Here is an 18,939-nt window from a genome sequence, read left to right on the forward strand (position 1 = left end):
GGGAAGGGGCTGCGCGGGTCGCAGCTGTGGTCTAAGGGCTTTGTGTGTTTTTTTTTTTTTTTTTTTTTTTTTTTTGAGCGGGCTAGGGCGGGCTGGTGTCGCCTGCCTCCCCTTCTGTGGTTGGGGGAGACGTGTCTGATTTAAAAGTTTTTAAAACTCGTTGACTGGTGTAACACGTAGGATGTTACTTTTGTCTGGAAAACACACTTAATATTTAATCTAATTTGTAGCAATGCGCTACTCGTAAGAGATATTAAAACTGATGTGAGAAATATACATACATTATTTTTTTTTTATTTTTAAAAGAAACGTTACGTAAACGAGACTATCGCAAAAGAAGATAATATTATTACAAGTTACTTTTACCTGGTAATAATCAAATGGCAGGTACAGGTAACTCTGTTAATAACACACACAACTTCCTGCCACTTAACTGGAGTAAAAAAAATTTTTTTTGTTACACATATTATTTTTTTTTCTAAATTGAAATACAGTAGAACTCCAATCATCCGAACTCCGTCTATCCGAATCGGTTTCAGGATTCCAGATAAGATGGAAACGTAAGAAAGTGGTGTAGAGCAAACTAGTGACTTAAAAAAAATTATTAAGTAGAGTTTGATAATTTTCTCTTCACCAGTTTTAATCTCAGCAATTATGTAAAAGAATAGATTTGACAGATTTAGTTTTAAGTTAAACTAATGTTTTCATATTTTAAATTGATACTTATGTACACTGACACGACTTAACTTTCCAAGTAAAATTAAGTGTATTTACCACTTCATTTTGTATGTACGTTGACTAAGTACATTCGAAAATTATATATTTTTCAACCAATAATATTAACTTGTTTAACTAGTTTAAATTGGTACTTAATAACTATAATGGATGGAATTCGTTTAGTTTTCTGTCAATTAACAATTCAATTACGTTTAATGTTTGGTTTGATTTAAGATTTTCATCATTTTCTCAAGATTTTTATTTAATAGAAGCTATCAATTATCAAATAAGGTAGTATAAGTTACTATCTTAATGGGTTCAAGAAAATACTTAATTGCCAGCTAAACTCAAGGTTAGACAGCGTAGACCTCTGGGTTTTATTAAAACAAAATTACACAGAACAAAATACGAATGAAGATTTTTCAATCATATTATGATTTTGATATTAAATTACTAAAACAATTCCACCTGCAGTAATTACTAACTTTTACAGGGGTCAATTCTCCAGTAAGTAATTTAACAGTTCAGGTAAGACAAAATAAGAATTTACAGTCTTTTGATAAATCTTTAAATTGTATGATTTTTTACAGATATTCAATTTTTTTAATTCCTTTACCAATGTTGATGATACTTGAAATAAACAGGATTAAACTCGTTGGGGCATGGACGTAGTTAACCAACCTCACTTGTTGAATACGAACTGTCCTGCAGTTCTAGAATGTTGTCCTGGATCGACACTTGGAAACTGATGTCTGTTATTTAAATTATTATAGTCGGCGACTATAACTGGAACCACGACTAGTTGGTGTTCTTCTTGTTTCTCCGGGTTTTTGATGATCGCGATGTCGTATGGCTTCCTTCCTTCCTTCCTTCCTATCAGGTAAGAGGTTATTCTTGTAGTCGTAGTATGGTAAACTTGTACAGCATCCTTCAATTCGCAGATTTGTAAAATATGGGAACTATTGTAGTGGTATTCAATGTCGAAAAATTATTATTTATATCTTATTTATTCTTTCATTAGTTCACCTTTCATAATTTTCTTATGTCTTCTCTTTCAATCAATATTCTTAATAATTTGTATTAAATACTTTTCAGAACATATTTTAAATCAGCTATATATTCATGAATCAGTCTTCTTTCCTATCCAAAATCATTCTTACTAATGTTCTAAAAAAATTGTTTCCTTCATTATTCTTCAAACTTAGATCCTCTCTTTTTATTTATAAATCAAATAACTGTAAATCCTTACCTATATGGTTCACAATGATACTCCGAAAATTACAGTTTGAAATGTTGAATATTTAAACTTTGCTTTTTAAATGGCAAACAAAACATAATGTGGCCGTTAATCCACCCAAACTCTTCGTCGACCCCCAAATCAATGTAGGGACCTTGTTTGCAAGTGCCGCAACTTGACATCCATGTAATACGTAATTAATTATCAGTGCGAGTGTATGTAGTGCCAACGTGTTTTTTTTTTGGTCCAGTGTAATTGTGTAACTAGTGCCTCCACCCACACTATGCGAGATGCGATATTAAAAAAACAGCACCTAAATACCGTTTCTTTATTTCGCAAGCCCCTCCTGAACAATAAGGAAACAGTCCTCTACACTGTTTAGGGCCAGTGCTTGTTAGGAGTAGGGACTCCCTCCCACCATCAACAGCCGCCGATCCTAGTGGAACACGCAGGGGCACAAACCCACGACCACCTCGGCTACTCCTCGAACTAACCTGGCGCCCGCCGGAGATCTCCTTCAGAGCCGCTGAGAACCACTAGGACCGGCCCGGGCCTCGATCCCGAGACCGCGGGTGACGGCAAGTGTGAAACTAACATTCAAATGTAAGCACTTTAAAAAAAAATGCAATGTACAGGTCCCGTACAACTTAAATACTAATGCCCTGATGAATAACCTAAATAAAACTGTTAATAAAAACACCCAGTTACAATTCACAAATCATTTTAATGATATATTAATCAAACTACACACATTGTAATTGTTGTCTGTATGGAAAATGTATAGGTTTGTTATGTTAACTTGTCAGAACAAACCAGACAGTAACCCTAGTGACAGCTGGTAGATACGACGAGGTGGTCTCTAGTCGCGGGCCTCGGCGATGACCCGGTGCACGAAGGCCAGCGTCCAGCCGGGCCGGTCCAAGGGCACCATGTGGCCCGCGCCGCGCACCAGCACCTCGGTGAAGTTGCCCGCCGTCTTGCAGTACCCGGCCAGCTCGCCGCCCACGTACCACGGCCGCCGCTCCGCCCGGCGGTACTCCTCCGCCGCGGCGAACCTCAGCGCGCGGTACATGCGCTCGGCCAGCGGGTACGCCACGATCACGTCGAGCTGGCCGCTGAAGCTGGCGACGCGGTACCCCGCGTCGAGCAGCGCCTCGAGCCAGGGTCGCGCCGAGCGCATCTGGTCGCGGCCGAGCGCGTGGTACACCCTGAGGGACACGTCCAGCGTGGGCACGAGGGCGCCCACGTGCAGGGCTCGCCTGGCGTCGGCGCGCTGCACGAGGCGCGCGTAGCGGGCGCCCGAGTCCCAGGGCTGCGTGTGGCGCAGCGCGAAGTTCTCGGCCTGGGGCATGCCGCTGGCCTCCATGTAGCTGGCCAGCACCTCGTCCGACAGCTGGGCAGACCACACTCCAGTACACATCGAGCACACGTGTTCACTCTGGAACTGTGTTTGGTCACATGTAGGCACTAATTATAATTGTATGGGATGTTGACTACACAAATAAAGTAAAATTTATTATGCATTTGACTTCCTGGATATACCATATTAGTAGAGACCGGAAAAATTCGCGGGTTCAATGACCTCCAGGATATACTCCAATATCCTCTGACTTGTGAATCGTCTCGACTGGGTGGCCTGTGATTCGGAACTTCTATGAGTGAGGGTCTCTAATTGGCCCTCAGTCCTCCAGATTAACAGTGACCAATGGCAGAAGCAGCACTAAGGTATAATTATTTAAATTTTAGCATAACACGAAATGAATCCGCGAATTTTTCAGGTATCTACATATTAGTATGATAAATTTCATTCACAATAGTTTCATAGGTTATTAACAACTTACAATATGTGTTTAAAAACATCACAATTTTTTTTTTAGAGAGAATACATGAGTTGTAACTTGTGTCTTCATAATCCATGTGCTGTGAACTATGTGAGTATCCAATGCACTCGGAGTGGTTTGCAAGGTTTTGGACACAAAGGCCACCAATGCATGTGGATCGATGGCTTGTTCTTGTCCACACTCGCAATTCACGTCGCTTGTGTTGAAACACTGTTACGTCAAGTTGTCCTCAGACATCCCCACCCCTGGCGGTGGTTTGTTCGGTAACTCCTACACCAGCTGGTCCTCATTGCGTCCAGGGGTGGCAGCTTGGCTGCTGTCTCCACGCGGGGATGAGGGGTCTTCTTCATGCACTGTGATAGATATTCCAGTCATGTCATTACATCAGCAAATATTTTTTCGAGTTATAAATAGTTACTTTGCTTTGCTTCTGTCTCAGTACTTGTAATGTTGATTCTGTTGAGGAATTAAAATAATTGTCATTTTGATATAAAACAAAAAAAAAAGACATTTTCTTGGTGCACTTAATGAAGCAATATTATTATTATTTTTTTACTAAGCACCAAGACATGGCTGTAGTTATTGTCTTAGGTCCCTTTCAATAGAACTGCAAATGTAGTCGATTGTGTTTAAGCACATTCATTTGCCAGCAGGTCCAGTTCCCTCATTTTAAAGATTTATTTCAATAAATTGTACTGTACACAAATTTGGTCATTTTTACAGTGGGTCATCCACTTTGAAAAAACATTATAACATTTCTGCAGGTATTGTGAATGTAATCAAATTAGAAAAACAATTCTACAATATCTATTTAAAAAAAAATATATATGTATTTAGAAAGTGTTTGGGGTTCTGTTCCGAAATTATATTTTCATTAGACACGAATTAACGAATGAATAAAAATAAAACAAAAAATAATTTAGTTATTCGATCAAAGCCCTATTAATTAATATTGTATTTTAGCCATAAGTTTCTAAACATATAATCCACTAATTATAATTGAAAATATTATTTTTAGAATTGCTTTTTTGTAATGGTAGTTTGATTTCCCGAGTTGTTTCTGGATGTTTTAATGAAAATGTGAGCAGCCCTAAGGCAATATGTACTATAATGCAACTTTTATAGCTTCGGTATGCCTTATCGTTTTCGTGTAGTACATACCTATTGGTTCATCAATTTGCCATATTACCTTCAGTTGACAGTACCTTTAACAAATTTAAAATTACTAGTTACATACAGCATGCTGAAACTACAGTTTTCTCAGAAAATTCCAATTAAGCTTATACTTTTGGAAATGTCCACCTCATTCCCCATGACCAACAATTCTCTTCTCCGATCGCAGAAGGGGCTGGTGAGGTAATTCCCAGATAAACGAGGCCCGTGAATAGCCTTTCATGTGGGGGTTTTGAACAAAGCCCATTAGTGCTGCTACACAAATATTACTGATACTGTAAGTAGTATACAAATGTTCCTCCGGGGACACGGCGTTCGCTGGCGCGTGGTGCTGGTGCCGGGTCAATGACCGAATACTCTGACGTTACGATGGCCATCTTGGACTCAAAAATTCCTCAAAATTCCTCAAAAATGACTCAAAAGTTCCCGTTTTGAGGAAAAATTTCTCGTTTTCTTCCTCAAAAATTCAAAAATTAGGATTTCGAAAAACCTCAAAAGTCTTTTGCCTTAGAAAGAACACAAATTCCTAAAAAGATGGCGGACATGACGTCATAATACCTGATGATATATATGCTATGGAAAAAGTGGTGGGGGTCAGTCTGCCAGCAGCCACCGTGAGGGAAGGATCGGTCGCCATTTTTATTTTTTTTTACCTTCACCGGGGTTAGAACCGAGGAATCCGAGCTCCATGTCGTAAATGTATGTTTCCATAAATATTTTTTATTAAAATTTTATTAATTTTTTTTAATTATTTAATTTTTTTCATTAAAATCGGGTAATAAATAAAGATTTTAAAGATGGCGGCCGTAACGGAAATTGCAACGTAATATCAATCCTATATGACATCAGCGGCTTAGAGCGGCTAGTTCTTAGGACTTTTAAGCCGCTTTTAGGAATTTGTGTTCTTCCTAAGGCAAAAGACTTTAGAGGTTTTTAGAAATATTAATTTTTGAATTTTTGAGTCCAAGATGGCCGCCGTGACGTCAGAGTAATCGGTCATTGACCCGGCACCAGCACCACGCGCCAGCGCCATGTCCCCGGAGGAACATTTGTATACTACTATAACTTCGTATTACGGTATGAATTTTCTTGCATTTGGAAGATGTTAAGATGTCTGTTTGGATTAAAAGAAAAAAATATAACAGATTATCTAGAAGCAACTGCATTTAATTTCTTAAATGTTAGTACATACAAGTTAGTGAACGTCAAAGCAATGTGACAGCTGTTAGACACGACGAGGTTGTCTCTAGTCGCTGGCCTCGGCGATGACCCGGTGCACGAAGGCCAGCGTCCAGCCGGGCCGGTCCAAGGGCACCATGTGGCCCGCGCCGCGCACCAGCACCTCGGTGAAGTTGCCCGCCGTCTTACAGTACCCGGCCAGCTCGCCGCCCACGTACCACGGCCGCCGCTCCGCCCGGTGGTACTCCTCCGCCGCGGCGAACCTCAGCGCGCGGTACATGCGCTCGGCCAGCGGGTACGCCACGATCACGTCGAGCTGGCCGCTGAAGCTGGCGACGCGGTACCCCGAGTCGAGCAGCGCCTCGAGCCAGGGTCGCGCCGAGCGCACGATGTCTCCCCCCAGGCTGGCGTACACGCGCCCCACGTACAGCGGCGCCCGCGAGCCCACGTGCAGGGCCCGTCGCACGTCGGCGCGCTGCACGAGCTGGAAGTACGGCGAGGCCTCGTCCAGCACCGGGTACGTCTCCGTCAGGAAGTTGTACACTTGGCCCACGCGCATCGCTTGCTGGCAGAAATTCAGGATGGCGTTCCAGTGCTGAAAAATCAAATTCCATCCCACTGGCGTCAGTACTCAGGTGGCGTAGCTTACACATGTTTACTGCGAGTATTGACGAACTACTACCAAAATAAATATAGATATTATCAGCATTTTAGGGCATTTTCTAGAATAATGTATCCATTAAGGAGAGTTTACTGGTTAAATGATGCTATCCATACGCAAAAGAAAAAAATTCCAGTTACTGTATTTTAAAATTAGATCTATTATAATGTTTAAATATACTTTCAGGGACTCACAATTATAAAAAAAAATAACATTTTAAAAATAAATGGAAATAAGGCAATATACTCATCAAGAATAGTGTAGAATATGGGCTTCTGATCCTGGCTTCTGGCTGAGGTGCCGAGGAGCCGATCGCCATCTTGGATTCTCTCACGGAGGCCCTCTTGGATGACCTTGATCTTTGACCTTGACCACAGGAGCCATCTTGTATCCGCCATATTTAAATAAAATGCCCCGCTCACTAATGCTGCACATTTTGCTATGCACACCATTTTGGGTGTGAAGGATGTCATCCTTGAAATTTTCGTTTCAGCCACCATCTTGGACTATAGAACGTTGTAATTTTCGTTATGGTCGAAATATTGAATTATAATAACATATCCGCCATCTTGGATCTGAATTCACAGCCACTTTTTCTATTCTGAAATAATGTCCGACATCTTGTTTTCGTCTGCTGGATGCCGCCATCTTGTATAACGACACATCCGCCATCTTGTATAACGACACATCCGCCATCTTGTGTTTTTAAATTCCGCTGGAGGCCGCCATCTTGGATATTGACAGCTTCGTTTCTGTTGTTTATGCCTAGAGAGCGCTAGTGTCGCTCTGTCTTATCACATAAGGTCGATGTTTTTTTACCTACCAGAGCTGATATGGTCCTTATCGATGTATTTAATTTAATTTTTTATACAAAATACATTGGAAGTGCTGTGATTCGAACCATCGCAGTTCTGACTTCTATGTTGGAAAACATACACCTTTAACCGCTCAGCCATTGAGACATTTATCAGAATGAGAATTAAATAAGGTATATAAAAATAACACACATTATCGAACTTGTATTTTTTTTTTTTAATTTGAAGGAATAATAGCATTGCCTGTTCGAGACCGAGTTACCATATTTATTTTCAATACTTGCTACCAGGAGCACTAGTGTTATTAGTACACATAGTGTCTGCTAGAGAGCGATGTCGCCATCTTGTTTTCAGTAATCAATACAAGGATCACTAGTGTCATGTAGTACACATGCCATCTGCTAGAGTGCATAACCATTGTATTAGTTTAATTTTTACCTGCTAGAGTGCAGTAATAATTTATTATTACTGTGGTGCCCGTCATCTCGACATTTGGTCACCATCTTGAAAATCTATATTTTTAATACTAGAAAATCGAAAAAAATAATTAAATTTATAAAATTGAATAAAAATGCAAATAAAAACACTTCATCTTCGATTATGATGCCACACTCGCCATCTTGTAAATCGGTAATTATTATCAGATTCTTGTGGGAAATACTTTAAAATTTATAAAAAAAATCCAATTAATCAAAATTTCATAAAATACTATTTAATAACGCACTTACATCATGGATTCATCGGTTCGAACACGGTGAAGGCATAAATAAAAAAATGGCGACCGATCCTTTCTCCACGGAAACCGCCGGCAAACTGACCTCCCATCGCCAGCTAGTATGACATCATGTCCCGCCATCTTGTTTTCGTCTGCTGGAGGCCAATATCTTGTTTTCGTCAAATAGAGTGCGCTACCGCCATATTAGTTTAAGTTTTACCTGCTAGAGTTCAGTAATCATTTATTATTACTGTGGCGCCCGCCATCTTGAAATTTGGACACCATCTTGGAAATTCGTTATTATTTAGCTATAAATTCGAAAAAAAAAATCCCAAAATTTGTTTTTAAAAATCTGCAAAAAATATACTGATTGATTTGGATCAAGATGGCCGCCGTGGTCAAGGTCAAGGCCATCCAATATGGCCACCGTGACATCAGAATCCAAGATGGCGGTCGGCACCTTAATCAGAAGCCAGGCGAAGGAGCCCCTATTCTATGCTACCATCAAGTTTTAAAAATCGTTCAGTAATTATAAAATGTAATTTTAAAGGTTATTTTTTATCATTAAAGGATTCATCTACCGTATTGTTTATTGTTCCGGAACATTGTAATTATTCGTACTTCCTTCGAGTGAACCGGATGCGGTGTAAGTGCTTGTGACAAAGTCCACCCCGGTAACGAGTGGCGGCGGCGGCGCGCGGGGCGGTACTCACGCGCAGGGCCTCGTGGTACCGCCCCCGGCGGATCAGCTCCCGCCCCTCCTTCTCCTTGGCGCGCATCTCGCCGCGCTGCCGGAAGTCCACCAGCCCCACCTGGTACAGGAAGTCGCTGTAGTGCAGGCAGCTCACCGGGTCCACGAACCCGCTCACGATGAGCAGACCTGCGGGCAAGCGCGGGCCAAACCAGGCATTATGAACAACACAGCGACAACATCTTTGAAAGATTTGTGCAATGGGAGTGCATGACTTGATGGAAGCTTTTGGACATACGCCATTGCTAAGCACTTTTTTTGTAGAAGAAAACTAAAAAAAAAAAAAAAAAAAAAAAAAAGACAAAAACACAAATTAAGCAAAAAATTGCTGTTGTCAACAGGATATAAACACCATATAATATTCCATAACACCCTCATTTTTCCAGCCCTTACTCAGTCGCACCTGTGTTTTCGTACCATGTGCGTATCTGCCTGAGGACGGGAGCAAATAGCAGTTCCCGAAACGTCGCTTGTCTCTGTTTTGGAAAACTATTGTGTTTGTTTCGTCTTTTCGTTTTGTCGTGTTTTTGTCTCGTTTCAACTGTTGTGCTGAATTTTTTTGGGTTCAATATTTTTGTGCTGTCATCATTTGTGGTTTTTTTTTTCGTTCTCTTAGTCCATTTTTCTTTGTTTTTCTTTGTTTATTGACCATATTCCTGTTATGGAATATTATGTGGTGTTTATATCCTGTTGACAACAGCAATTTTTTGCTTAATCTGTGTTTTTGTATTTTGGGTATTTTTTTAGTTTTCTTCTACAGAAAAAGTGCTTAGCAATGGCGTATGTCCAAAAGCTTACATCAAGTCACAACGACAACAGCACAGACAGAACCAGGATTCCGTGGGAGGAACTTAGTCACGAAAATATATAATAACAGCACAGTGGGCCAACAACGATTACACATTTTCAACAATAACAGTGAATGCAGGCCGACAACAAAACCTGGACAGATATAAGAACACAACAATGAAGATAAACGGATATCATGCACAAAAAAACAACACCGACGAACACAGTAGGTTTACTATGAAAAAAAAAAACTGTTGCGACATTTTGGGAACCGTTTGGTTTCGTCATTGGGGTTTATCTGTTTGGCATCAGCTGATTTAGGCTTGTTCTTCAATGGGTTTATGTTTTTATTTTTATTTCATAATTTTTCCCATGGCAAACCGTGCAAAACTGCAATGGCGTATGTCCAAGAAATTGTGTTAAATAAAAATTCTCCATTGCATGAATCATTTAAAGAACGTAAAAATATTTAGGTCCAAACCACACAAATGTTTCACTAATTATTTTTTAAAATTTATATCTTACCTATGGAAAAATAAGTTTATAAAATGACTGAAGGCTAGTCTACGATTACTTTAAAATTAATGGTGAAAATTAGTCTTATCCCCAAAACATGACTGTGTATACAAGTGCATGTAATGGTTTTGTCGTTAAACACGACAAGATAAATTCTTATTGATAATTCTTAAGTAGTCAACGTAAAATAGTTTTTAACATGTAAAAATTGTTTATGCCAAGCAAAAGTAAAAAAAAAAAAAAAAAAAAAATCCTGGAAATACTTTCCAAACCAAGACAGGTTTTACAAATGTGTAATCAAACATGCGATGTTGTGTACGAGTACTGACAACAACATAAAACAGCATAGAGAGCCAACACATTGATGTTCTCGCTATATTAGGCCTACATATGCATATTGCCGAATATATATTGATTGTCCTACAAAGTGCTCTGAAATGTGAAACCTTTTTATAGTGAAATGAAACAAAAGTCAATAGTCAATAAAAAAAATTAATTTTTTTTACAATGGGGAACAGTAAATGTTTGCAAGAATATTTGGACATTAATAAGTAACTGTTGATAAAAAAAACTGGTTAAACGTGATTTATTAATATCATAACATTAATTTCAATGTAATACTTTCGGCCATACTTTGTTGATTCTTAAAATATACCTGATTTTATTTTTATTGTAACTAAGCTTTTTTGTGTGGTAATAATTTTACACTACAATAATACTAATGAATAATTATTTTATAGTTATTAATAAAACTAACATAAAATTTATTTTAAAGCCACAGATTATGATGTCTAGTAGAATGTAGGTACACGTTAACCCACAACTCAAGATTTGATAAACTCTATGTATTCTTGAGATATAAATTGTCCACTTCAGTGGACAAGAATACTGAAAGGATTAGGTATTAAGAAATTTAATCTTACCTTTCAAGTTAACGGTGATGTTTGCGGAAGGATTTCCTTTGTGTATGTAGTGAGCGAGCGAAATGGCGTGCTTCCCTGGAGGGAGAGAGAGATGAACATTAAAACAAAGATGGGTTAGCTTGCACAGTTTCACTTCACTGCTATCTCTAGCCTAATTTGCGCAGATATTCAGGGTCATGTTAAATGAACACATATTACAACCAGTTTGTTTGTGTCTGTATCTCCGCGGTGTATCACTCCGCTAGTATGACAAAGCCTTCCGTCTACATTGTTGCACGGAAAACAGCATACTTGCATGTATGATGTCCGTATCTACTTATTTCCAACGCAGTCACCAGAGCGTAGTAAATATAGAGCGCCAAAATATTTTTTTGACGTGATAACGTCTTATAAATCGATGAACGCCGGCTACACGCACGAAAAATTGTCACGTTCCGCCTGAGCCGAGCGTGCAAGAACCGGCCAACCACCGTGCGAGAAAATCTTCTAAAAATATCAAACAGGTTAAGGCGGGCTTTTTTTTTTTTAACTAATTGTTCGTGATTATATTTAAACAAATTATTTAAATTAAAATTGCAAAAAAAAACTGTAAATAATATTTGAAAAATAACAAGTATGCAATTTTTTCATCAATGTTTTCTTATGACGTTATCACGTAAAATTATCGTCCGTAAACCGACTTTACGGACAACTCCCCTTTTTTTCATTTCGAACTCTACATTTAGTGTCCCAAAGGTTCAGATATTGTCATATTTGCAAACCTCTTCAACTCCTTGTGTATGTGATAACCCTGCCCATTTCGCATCAATCGACACATCTTTATCCACAACAGCCGAAATGTCATCGATCTGCACATTTGTAAAGTTTTTATGGAGTACATATATAGCCTAAACAATAGTTTCTTCACAGGACAAGGTAATGGGTAACAGTGTCAGAGCCGGTGGCGGTTACCTCCGTACGACTCGCCGGCCACGTAGAGGCGGCTCTGCTGCAGCTCCGGGAACAGCGCGAGGAACTGCAGCACGGCGCTGTAGAGGCCCTGCGCCACCTGGTTCTGGTTGCGCGCGTAGCCCCGCTCGTCCTCCGTGAAGCTGAAACCTGCACACCCGCCATCTTGCGACCGCCAGCACTAGCTGCGGCGTGGTCACGCAACATGGCTGAAGCGAAAATGGGCCAATCGAGATAGACTAGACTGCAGCAAAGTAAAAAAAAATTATACTTAACTTTTTTTCTTTCTCATTACGTCATTACTATTTTGCAATACCTGAATCAGTTTAGAAGAAAATTAAATATGTGCAGTTCTCGATGTGACAGCATTGAACGATATTTTTTCTGTATTCTCGCGTAAACATCCACAAGAGGTGCACACGAGTTACCACCTGTGCTGTTGACGTCCAAGAGGTTCGTGGATCCCAACTACTCTATTATAATGATTGCAGGCAAGGGGGCGCCCACCTGCCCCCACCGGGTTGTCGATGAAGAGCAGCGAGTAGTTGCGGTGCCACGAGTGCGGGTTGTCCTCCAGGGACTCGCCGTCGGGGGCCACGAGGAAGGGCCCCACCTCCATGAACACGCCGATCAGCGAGGGCTGTCCGGGCCCGCCTTGCAGCCACACGATGACCGGCGCCTCCGGGTAGCCGGTCTGCAACACGGGTCACCGCGGTACAAGGTCGCTCGCTCGTGCGGCTAGAGGCGCCGGAACACCGCCCTCTTCACGGCGAACCAAACAATAATAATACGTCAATTAAATAAATCTAGATCGTGAGCTTTCAGGGCCAGAGATTTTCCAACTTGTTTGGGTTGAGACCAATTCCGAAGGAGGGGCACTTCATTATTTCTTCGAATGAAATCTCATCCCCCCCCCTCCTCTAAACAAAAAAAAAAGCCAAGACGTAGTTAAATAAATCTAACATTAAGTCAACAATGATATAAAATAATGACATGTTTATTGAAAGCATGCGTATTTTATTTAGATATATTTTGTTAATGTGGATACTAATAAGTTAGAGACCAGGAAAAATTCGCGGGTTCAATGACCTCCGGGATGGACTCCAATATCCTCTACACACTCGGGCAAATGCCAACTGTACATTGGCTGCTGACTTGTGAGTCGTCTCGACTGGGTGGCCTGTGAGTGAGGGTCTCTAATTGGCCCCCCAGTCCTCCAAGATGAACAGCGGACCAATGGCAGAAGCAGGCTGGTGGAGAGTGGCGGGCACCTGCGCGGGGAAGAACCAGAAGAAGAGGTGGGAGCGGAAGCGCGGCTGCACGGTGAGGAAGCCGCTGTAGCTGGCCACGTGCGCGGGGAAGGGCCCGCCGCGCACCCGGGCCAGTTCCCGGGCCTGCGCCCCGCGCCCCGCCGCCAGCAGCGGCGACAGCAGCAGCGGCGCGCCCTCGGGGTCGTGCGAGGCGGCTCCCGCCAGCCCCGCCAGCCCCGCCAGCCCCGCCAGCCCCGCCAGTCCCGCCAGCAGCAGCAGCGTCGCGGCGCGCGGACTCATCTCTGGCGTCTGGGCGACCTCCGGCCCCAGCGCCGCGCCAATTGCCGCGGTCCGGCGCTGCCAACCCGCCGGCGCGACATTCCCCGCGCTGCGCACTGCTCTCCGGCGTCTCCGGGCTTGTCTGTCAAGTCGGTTTACGGACGATACATTTCACGTGATAACGTCATAAGAAAACACTGATGAAAATTTGCGTACTTTTTAATTTTCAAATATTACTTACAGTTTTTGCAAACATTTAATTTAAATATTTTTTTAAAATATAATCACGAACAATTAGTTAAAAAAACAGCCTTAACCTGCTTGATATTTTTAGAAGATTTTCTCGCACGGTGGTTGGCCGGTTCTTGCGCGCTCGGCTCGGGCGGAACGTGACATTTTTTTTCGTGCGCGCAGCCGGCGTTCATCAATTTACAAGACGTTATCACGTCAAAAAAAAAATTAACGGAAGCTGTTAAAGAACTAAACAAACTTCAAAGCATTGTAAGATGATCTGATTTCGAAGGAAAATAATCTGGCCTATGACACAGGTCAACAATAGTTTTGGTGCCGGGGTATTTGGAGCTGATTTCATATGAATTTGCTGTCCTGAATTCAAATGTGGCATTAGTTATTGCCTACGAGGTCAAATTTCTAAGATATTACGTTTTAGTGAAATGTACGTTTTGTGTTTATTTTATGTTAAATCTATGAATCAAATCTAAAAAATAAACATGAAATTATTATTATTAAATTACACAAATATATACATTGATATTATTATATTATACAAATGATAGTAGTATATATATATGCACAAAGATACCACCAAGTCATCGATGGAACTAACTAGTCACTCAACTCTTCGGAATCTACTTTTTCGTGACTTCTTGAATATATCTTGGAACAGTCCCTTTTTAAACTCCAGCAGTAATCTGCCATCATGTGCGTAACCCATCATCCTTGATAGCGGTCCTCCTTAATTTTAATATCTCGATATCTTTCACCTTGCTCCTCCCTGCTGTCTCCTAAATTTTCAGGAAAACGGTACAGGTGGCTGTGTAAATAGTGCACCTTAATACTTATGTTGCACCCAAGGGATTTGAAATTTTTAAGCATATTGTTCACCACTTCAACATGGTTTTCTGCTTTTCTTTGAACCAGAAAATTTCCCACAGTTGAAAAAAATGAAGTCCAGGATTTTCGCTCAGCCTCATTCGTGGAATTTACGAAAGCTTGGTCCTTAATGAATTTTCTTATTTCTGTGCCGTTAAATATTCCTGCTTTAATTTTTTCCTTAATCAAGTGAGACATTTCCCCCTTATAAATGCAAAGCATGATACGTCCTTATCAAGAGTCTTTACAAACTGCTTCATAAGGCCCAGCTTTATATGCAGTGGAGAAAAGATGATATTCTCTCGTCCAACTAAGGGTTCGTTAATAATGTTTTTTTTTTTTTTTTTTCCCAACGGCCATATCTTCTCTCTTAGGCCACTTTTGTCAGTAGTGTGTTTTATCTTTGCTATCCCAGAGGCATAAGAAACAAGGATATTTGGTGTGGCCCCTTTGCTATCCGAGGAGAAAGTTTACCTTTCTAAGTCCACACAAATCACCCATTGATGTTAAATATACTTTATCTTCTCCGAGACTAAAGCTATTGTGGTATATGTTTATTCATTGTCGTTGAGTGAGTAATTGGTATTGAATCATATTTGTTCCCATTGTGTAGAGGAACACATTTGAGCTTGCTTTGAGTTATCAATAAATAGGCACCAATAAGCTGGAAAATATTCAGGAAGACTTTTTTTTTTCAAGGAGTCCTCTAATATCGTGACAACATACAAGATTCTCTTCTTGAGTGAAGAATGGTAGTAGAACCTTTTCTCATGTATGTAAAAAGTAATTTTGATTCCTTGTTCCAGTAATATTATTTACCTTAAACCTGTAAGCCAGTAATTCAGAAGCTTCTTTTGTCAGGATAAAATCTCTGACGAGGTCATTTAACTCATACTGGTTGAAACGTTGAGGAATTGTTGACATCCATCTCATAATCACTGTCACCTTCATTAGTATCAGAAGAGTGTTATAGAGACAACACTCGTCCTCAGAAAGGTTGCGAAATGCTGGGATCAGTACTTCCTCTGAGTGAGGGACCGGTCGTCTTGCAGAGACTAAACCAGGATAAGTCCACTTGAAACGGTTGTTTCGATTGATTCCAGTAATATTTACTAGACAGGAATGACAGTCATCAATGAGGTTATTGGGCGCTCTCCAAACCATAGAAACGCCACCAGTAGCCGGCGGTGCTGTGTCTGGTTGCCGTGTCCCCCCTGTTCAGTTGCCCCCCTGCATGAAGCGAGTGGCCGGGAACTCGCTCAGTGCTCAGTGGACTAGAGACCAGACACATCGACCCCGCTGCAGTCGAGGCGCGGTCAGTTCTGCTCTGGCCGCGGGCAGCGCCACCAGCAGCTGTTTTCGGGAGAAACTGCCTGCCTGTGGCGCCAACTGCCCCAATGAGCGTGGGCCTCCTCCCTCGCCAATTCAGGGCGGTGACGTCACGCAATTAGAGGCACTTGAGCGGGATAGTCGCACGTCTGTGCGAGTTGACCGTTTCAGCGCCGTGTCCGGCCAACACTCAACTAAACAAAACATAAACTCCTTAAAAAAAAATAAAAACAAGACCGAACATTAAAATTAAAGATTTGTATAGCGAAACTAATAATTAAAATAATAATCGTAGTAGTTTCAGGTGACATGATTATATGATTTCCTTCCACCTCCCCGTCGTTGACGTCAAAAATTATGAACTCGCGGTGGAGTCTCTAAGCCAATCCAAACTTAATTACACTGCGGTTCCCATCATTGTTGTGTTGTCTGTGTCGAGACGCTCAGATACGAGAAGGTAAAAATGACACACTACATATAGGTACATTATTATTGCTGATTAACACAAAGTGATGGTAATAAAGTTTGACCTTTGGACGACTTTGGAATTATCTCGGTGCTCATGAATTATTCATGAAGGGATTTGGTGTTAATGCCGCGGGCCTCGCAAATACCTTTTGTTCAAGAGTTTTTTCTGACGATATGGCCTTTGTTCTGATAAGCAAAAGTTCTCAGAATTAACGTATTAGCAACCTGTGGTTTAAGCATATTAAAAGTCACCTTTTGTCCTTGTTTGAGATCGTCAGATTGCTGTGAAGTCTTAATACTTATTTTCCAAGTTCATTCAATTTGTTTTTAGACATCCCTCAGTCCTTCGAAACCTCTATCCCTCAGTTTATCAGTCCCCCCGTGCCTCAGTCCTCCAGTCCCCAGTACCCTGGTTCCCCAGTCCCCAGTACCCTGGTTCCCCAGTCCCCCAGTCCCCCAGTCCCTCAGTCCACCAGTCCCTCAGTTCCTCAGTTCTCCAGTCCTCCAGTCCCTCAGTCCCCCAGTCCCCCAGTCCTCCAGTCCCTCAGTCCCCCAGTCCTCCCATGCCTCAGTCCTCCAGTCCCCAGTCCCATAGTCCATCAGTCTCCCAGTCCCTCAGTCCCCCAGTCCATCAGTCCATCAGTCCATCAGTCTCCTAGTCCCTCAATCCACCAGTCACTCAGTCTCTCAACCCCTCGGTGCCTCATTCATCAGTCCCTCCGTACAACCCATTCCTTCTCCAAAAAACACGCTTACAGTTGGGATCCCTTTATGGAACCATCTGTGAATGTTTATCTGCAACCGAATACACTTATGACTTTTGTTTAAGTCACTCAATCCCTCCACTTTATCGATCCTTTATTTTTATAGCTCTAATTGCATAACTCTACTTGCATATCTGGTCTATTTTCCTTAGAAATTATCTTTGTTCAACACAACGCAACACAGTAGGTATAGTACCGACATTACTTTTGAAGATTTTTAACATATAATTTTATCAAACATTTAAGTTTTGTAAACTTGAGAAGTTTTGAAGAGAAAACGAATGAAAAATGGCAAAAAAAAAAAGTTTGTGTTGTGTTTCATTTTCTTACTATTTAAATATTTGAGTGAGCTTCACTAAAACATTCTTCGGACGATGACTTGCAATCACGAAAGGTTCATATTATCACATAAGTTGTTTTTTATCTTGGAAATGTCTCTATCAGATACAGTGTAAAGGCTAAAAGATATCGTTAAATTTTAAAAGCGTGGGTAAACTTTAATGTGGACATAAACTACATTGAGAAATAATGTAGAGGTTTTTAATTTTACATGCCGGATATCTTATGACATAATTATGTTTAAAATGTTATTTTGAATAAATACAGAGGTTCAGAGAGGTAAAAACACCTTTCTTCTTAACTAAATAACCACACTTGAGTGGTTAATAAAACTTAAAAAGGACTATTGATTGAGTTTATAGCATCACTAAATGGGCATTTTAAAAATTTAATGCGTTAAGCTTTAGGAGTATATAAATCTAAGTATTCAGAATGAGCTCAAGGCAGTAAGGCTTGTCTTCCAGCGCGGTTTTCCCTGATTCTCATTGGCGGGAAACGTAGCGGTCGTTTCCAGTGATCAGTGGGTTTCCTGGGTGCAATCCCATCATCGATGTTGATTGGTAACATTCTAGTGTTCAATCAATTACAATTTTTTTTTAATTTTGAATCTTTAATGCAACATAACCTTATGTTACGAATTGATAACTTATATCAACATTTGATTAATAAATTTTATGTTATGCAGTCTTACTTATGTACAATAATTCTTGCTATAACTACTGCATCTTGAAGAAACATAGCCAAAGAATTACACCTCAGTTGATGAAAGTTTCCATGTTATATTTATTTCCCTTTATATGAATTATGTTCTGATACACTGTTCTATGTTATATAACTCGTAAAACATGATTTTGAGTAGTATAATTTACATCAGCAAAATATTATTTGACCAAACCAGTATGTTGTTTTTACCCAGGTTGTTTACAAATATACGCCTTTAAGAAGTAATGGTGGTTTTAGGGGTGTGTATTTACCAAGTGTTTTTTTTTAAGTAAACATTTCAGGCGAACGATGAAGTAGTTCCTTAAGAATTTCCTCAATTCCATAACTTTCAAAAGTCCTGGTCAACTAGCCTGAAAAGATGGTTTATCCTTGTCCTCCGTGGTAAATATGTGGAAGGATGACATTATTT

The 18,939-nt window shown here is 40.6% G+C and overlaps 1 protein-coding gene across 1 annotated transcript; it reads right to left on the reverse strand.

Annotated features, from left to right (window-relative positions):
• Window positions 1-2,658: 2,658 nt before the first annotated feature.
• LOC134537226 (venom serine carboxypeptidase-like) lies at window positions 2,659-15,858 on the reverse strand. Its single transcript, XM_063377491.1, has 7 exons — window positions 15,853-15,858; window positions 13,537-13,872; window positions 12,773-12,959; window positions 12,269-12,415; window positions 11,318-11,392; window positions 9,052-9,218; window positions 2,659-3,347 (listed from the first exon to the last, which is right to left on the reverse strand). Exons 1-7 carry the CDS (start codon window positions 15,856-15,858, stop codon window positions 2,814-2,816), a joined length of 1,452 nt encoding a protein of 483 aa, XP_063233561.1. The 3' UTR covers window positions 2,659-2,813.
• Between the last annotated feature and the right edge of the window lie 3,081 nt (window positions 15,859-18,939).

Source organism: Bacillus rossius, chromosome 12 (genome assembly GCF_032445375.1).
Source record: "Bacillus rossius redtenbacheri isolate Brsri chromosome 12, Brsri_v3, whole genome shotgun sequence".
Classification (NCBI taxonomy): domain Eukaryota; kingdom Metazoa; phylum Arthropoda; class Insecta; order Phasmatodea; family Bacillidae; genus Bacillus; species Bacillus rossius.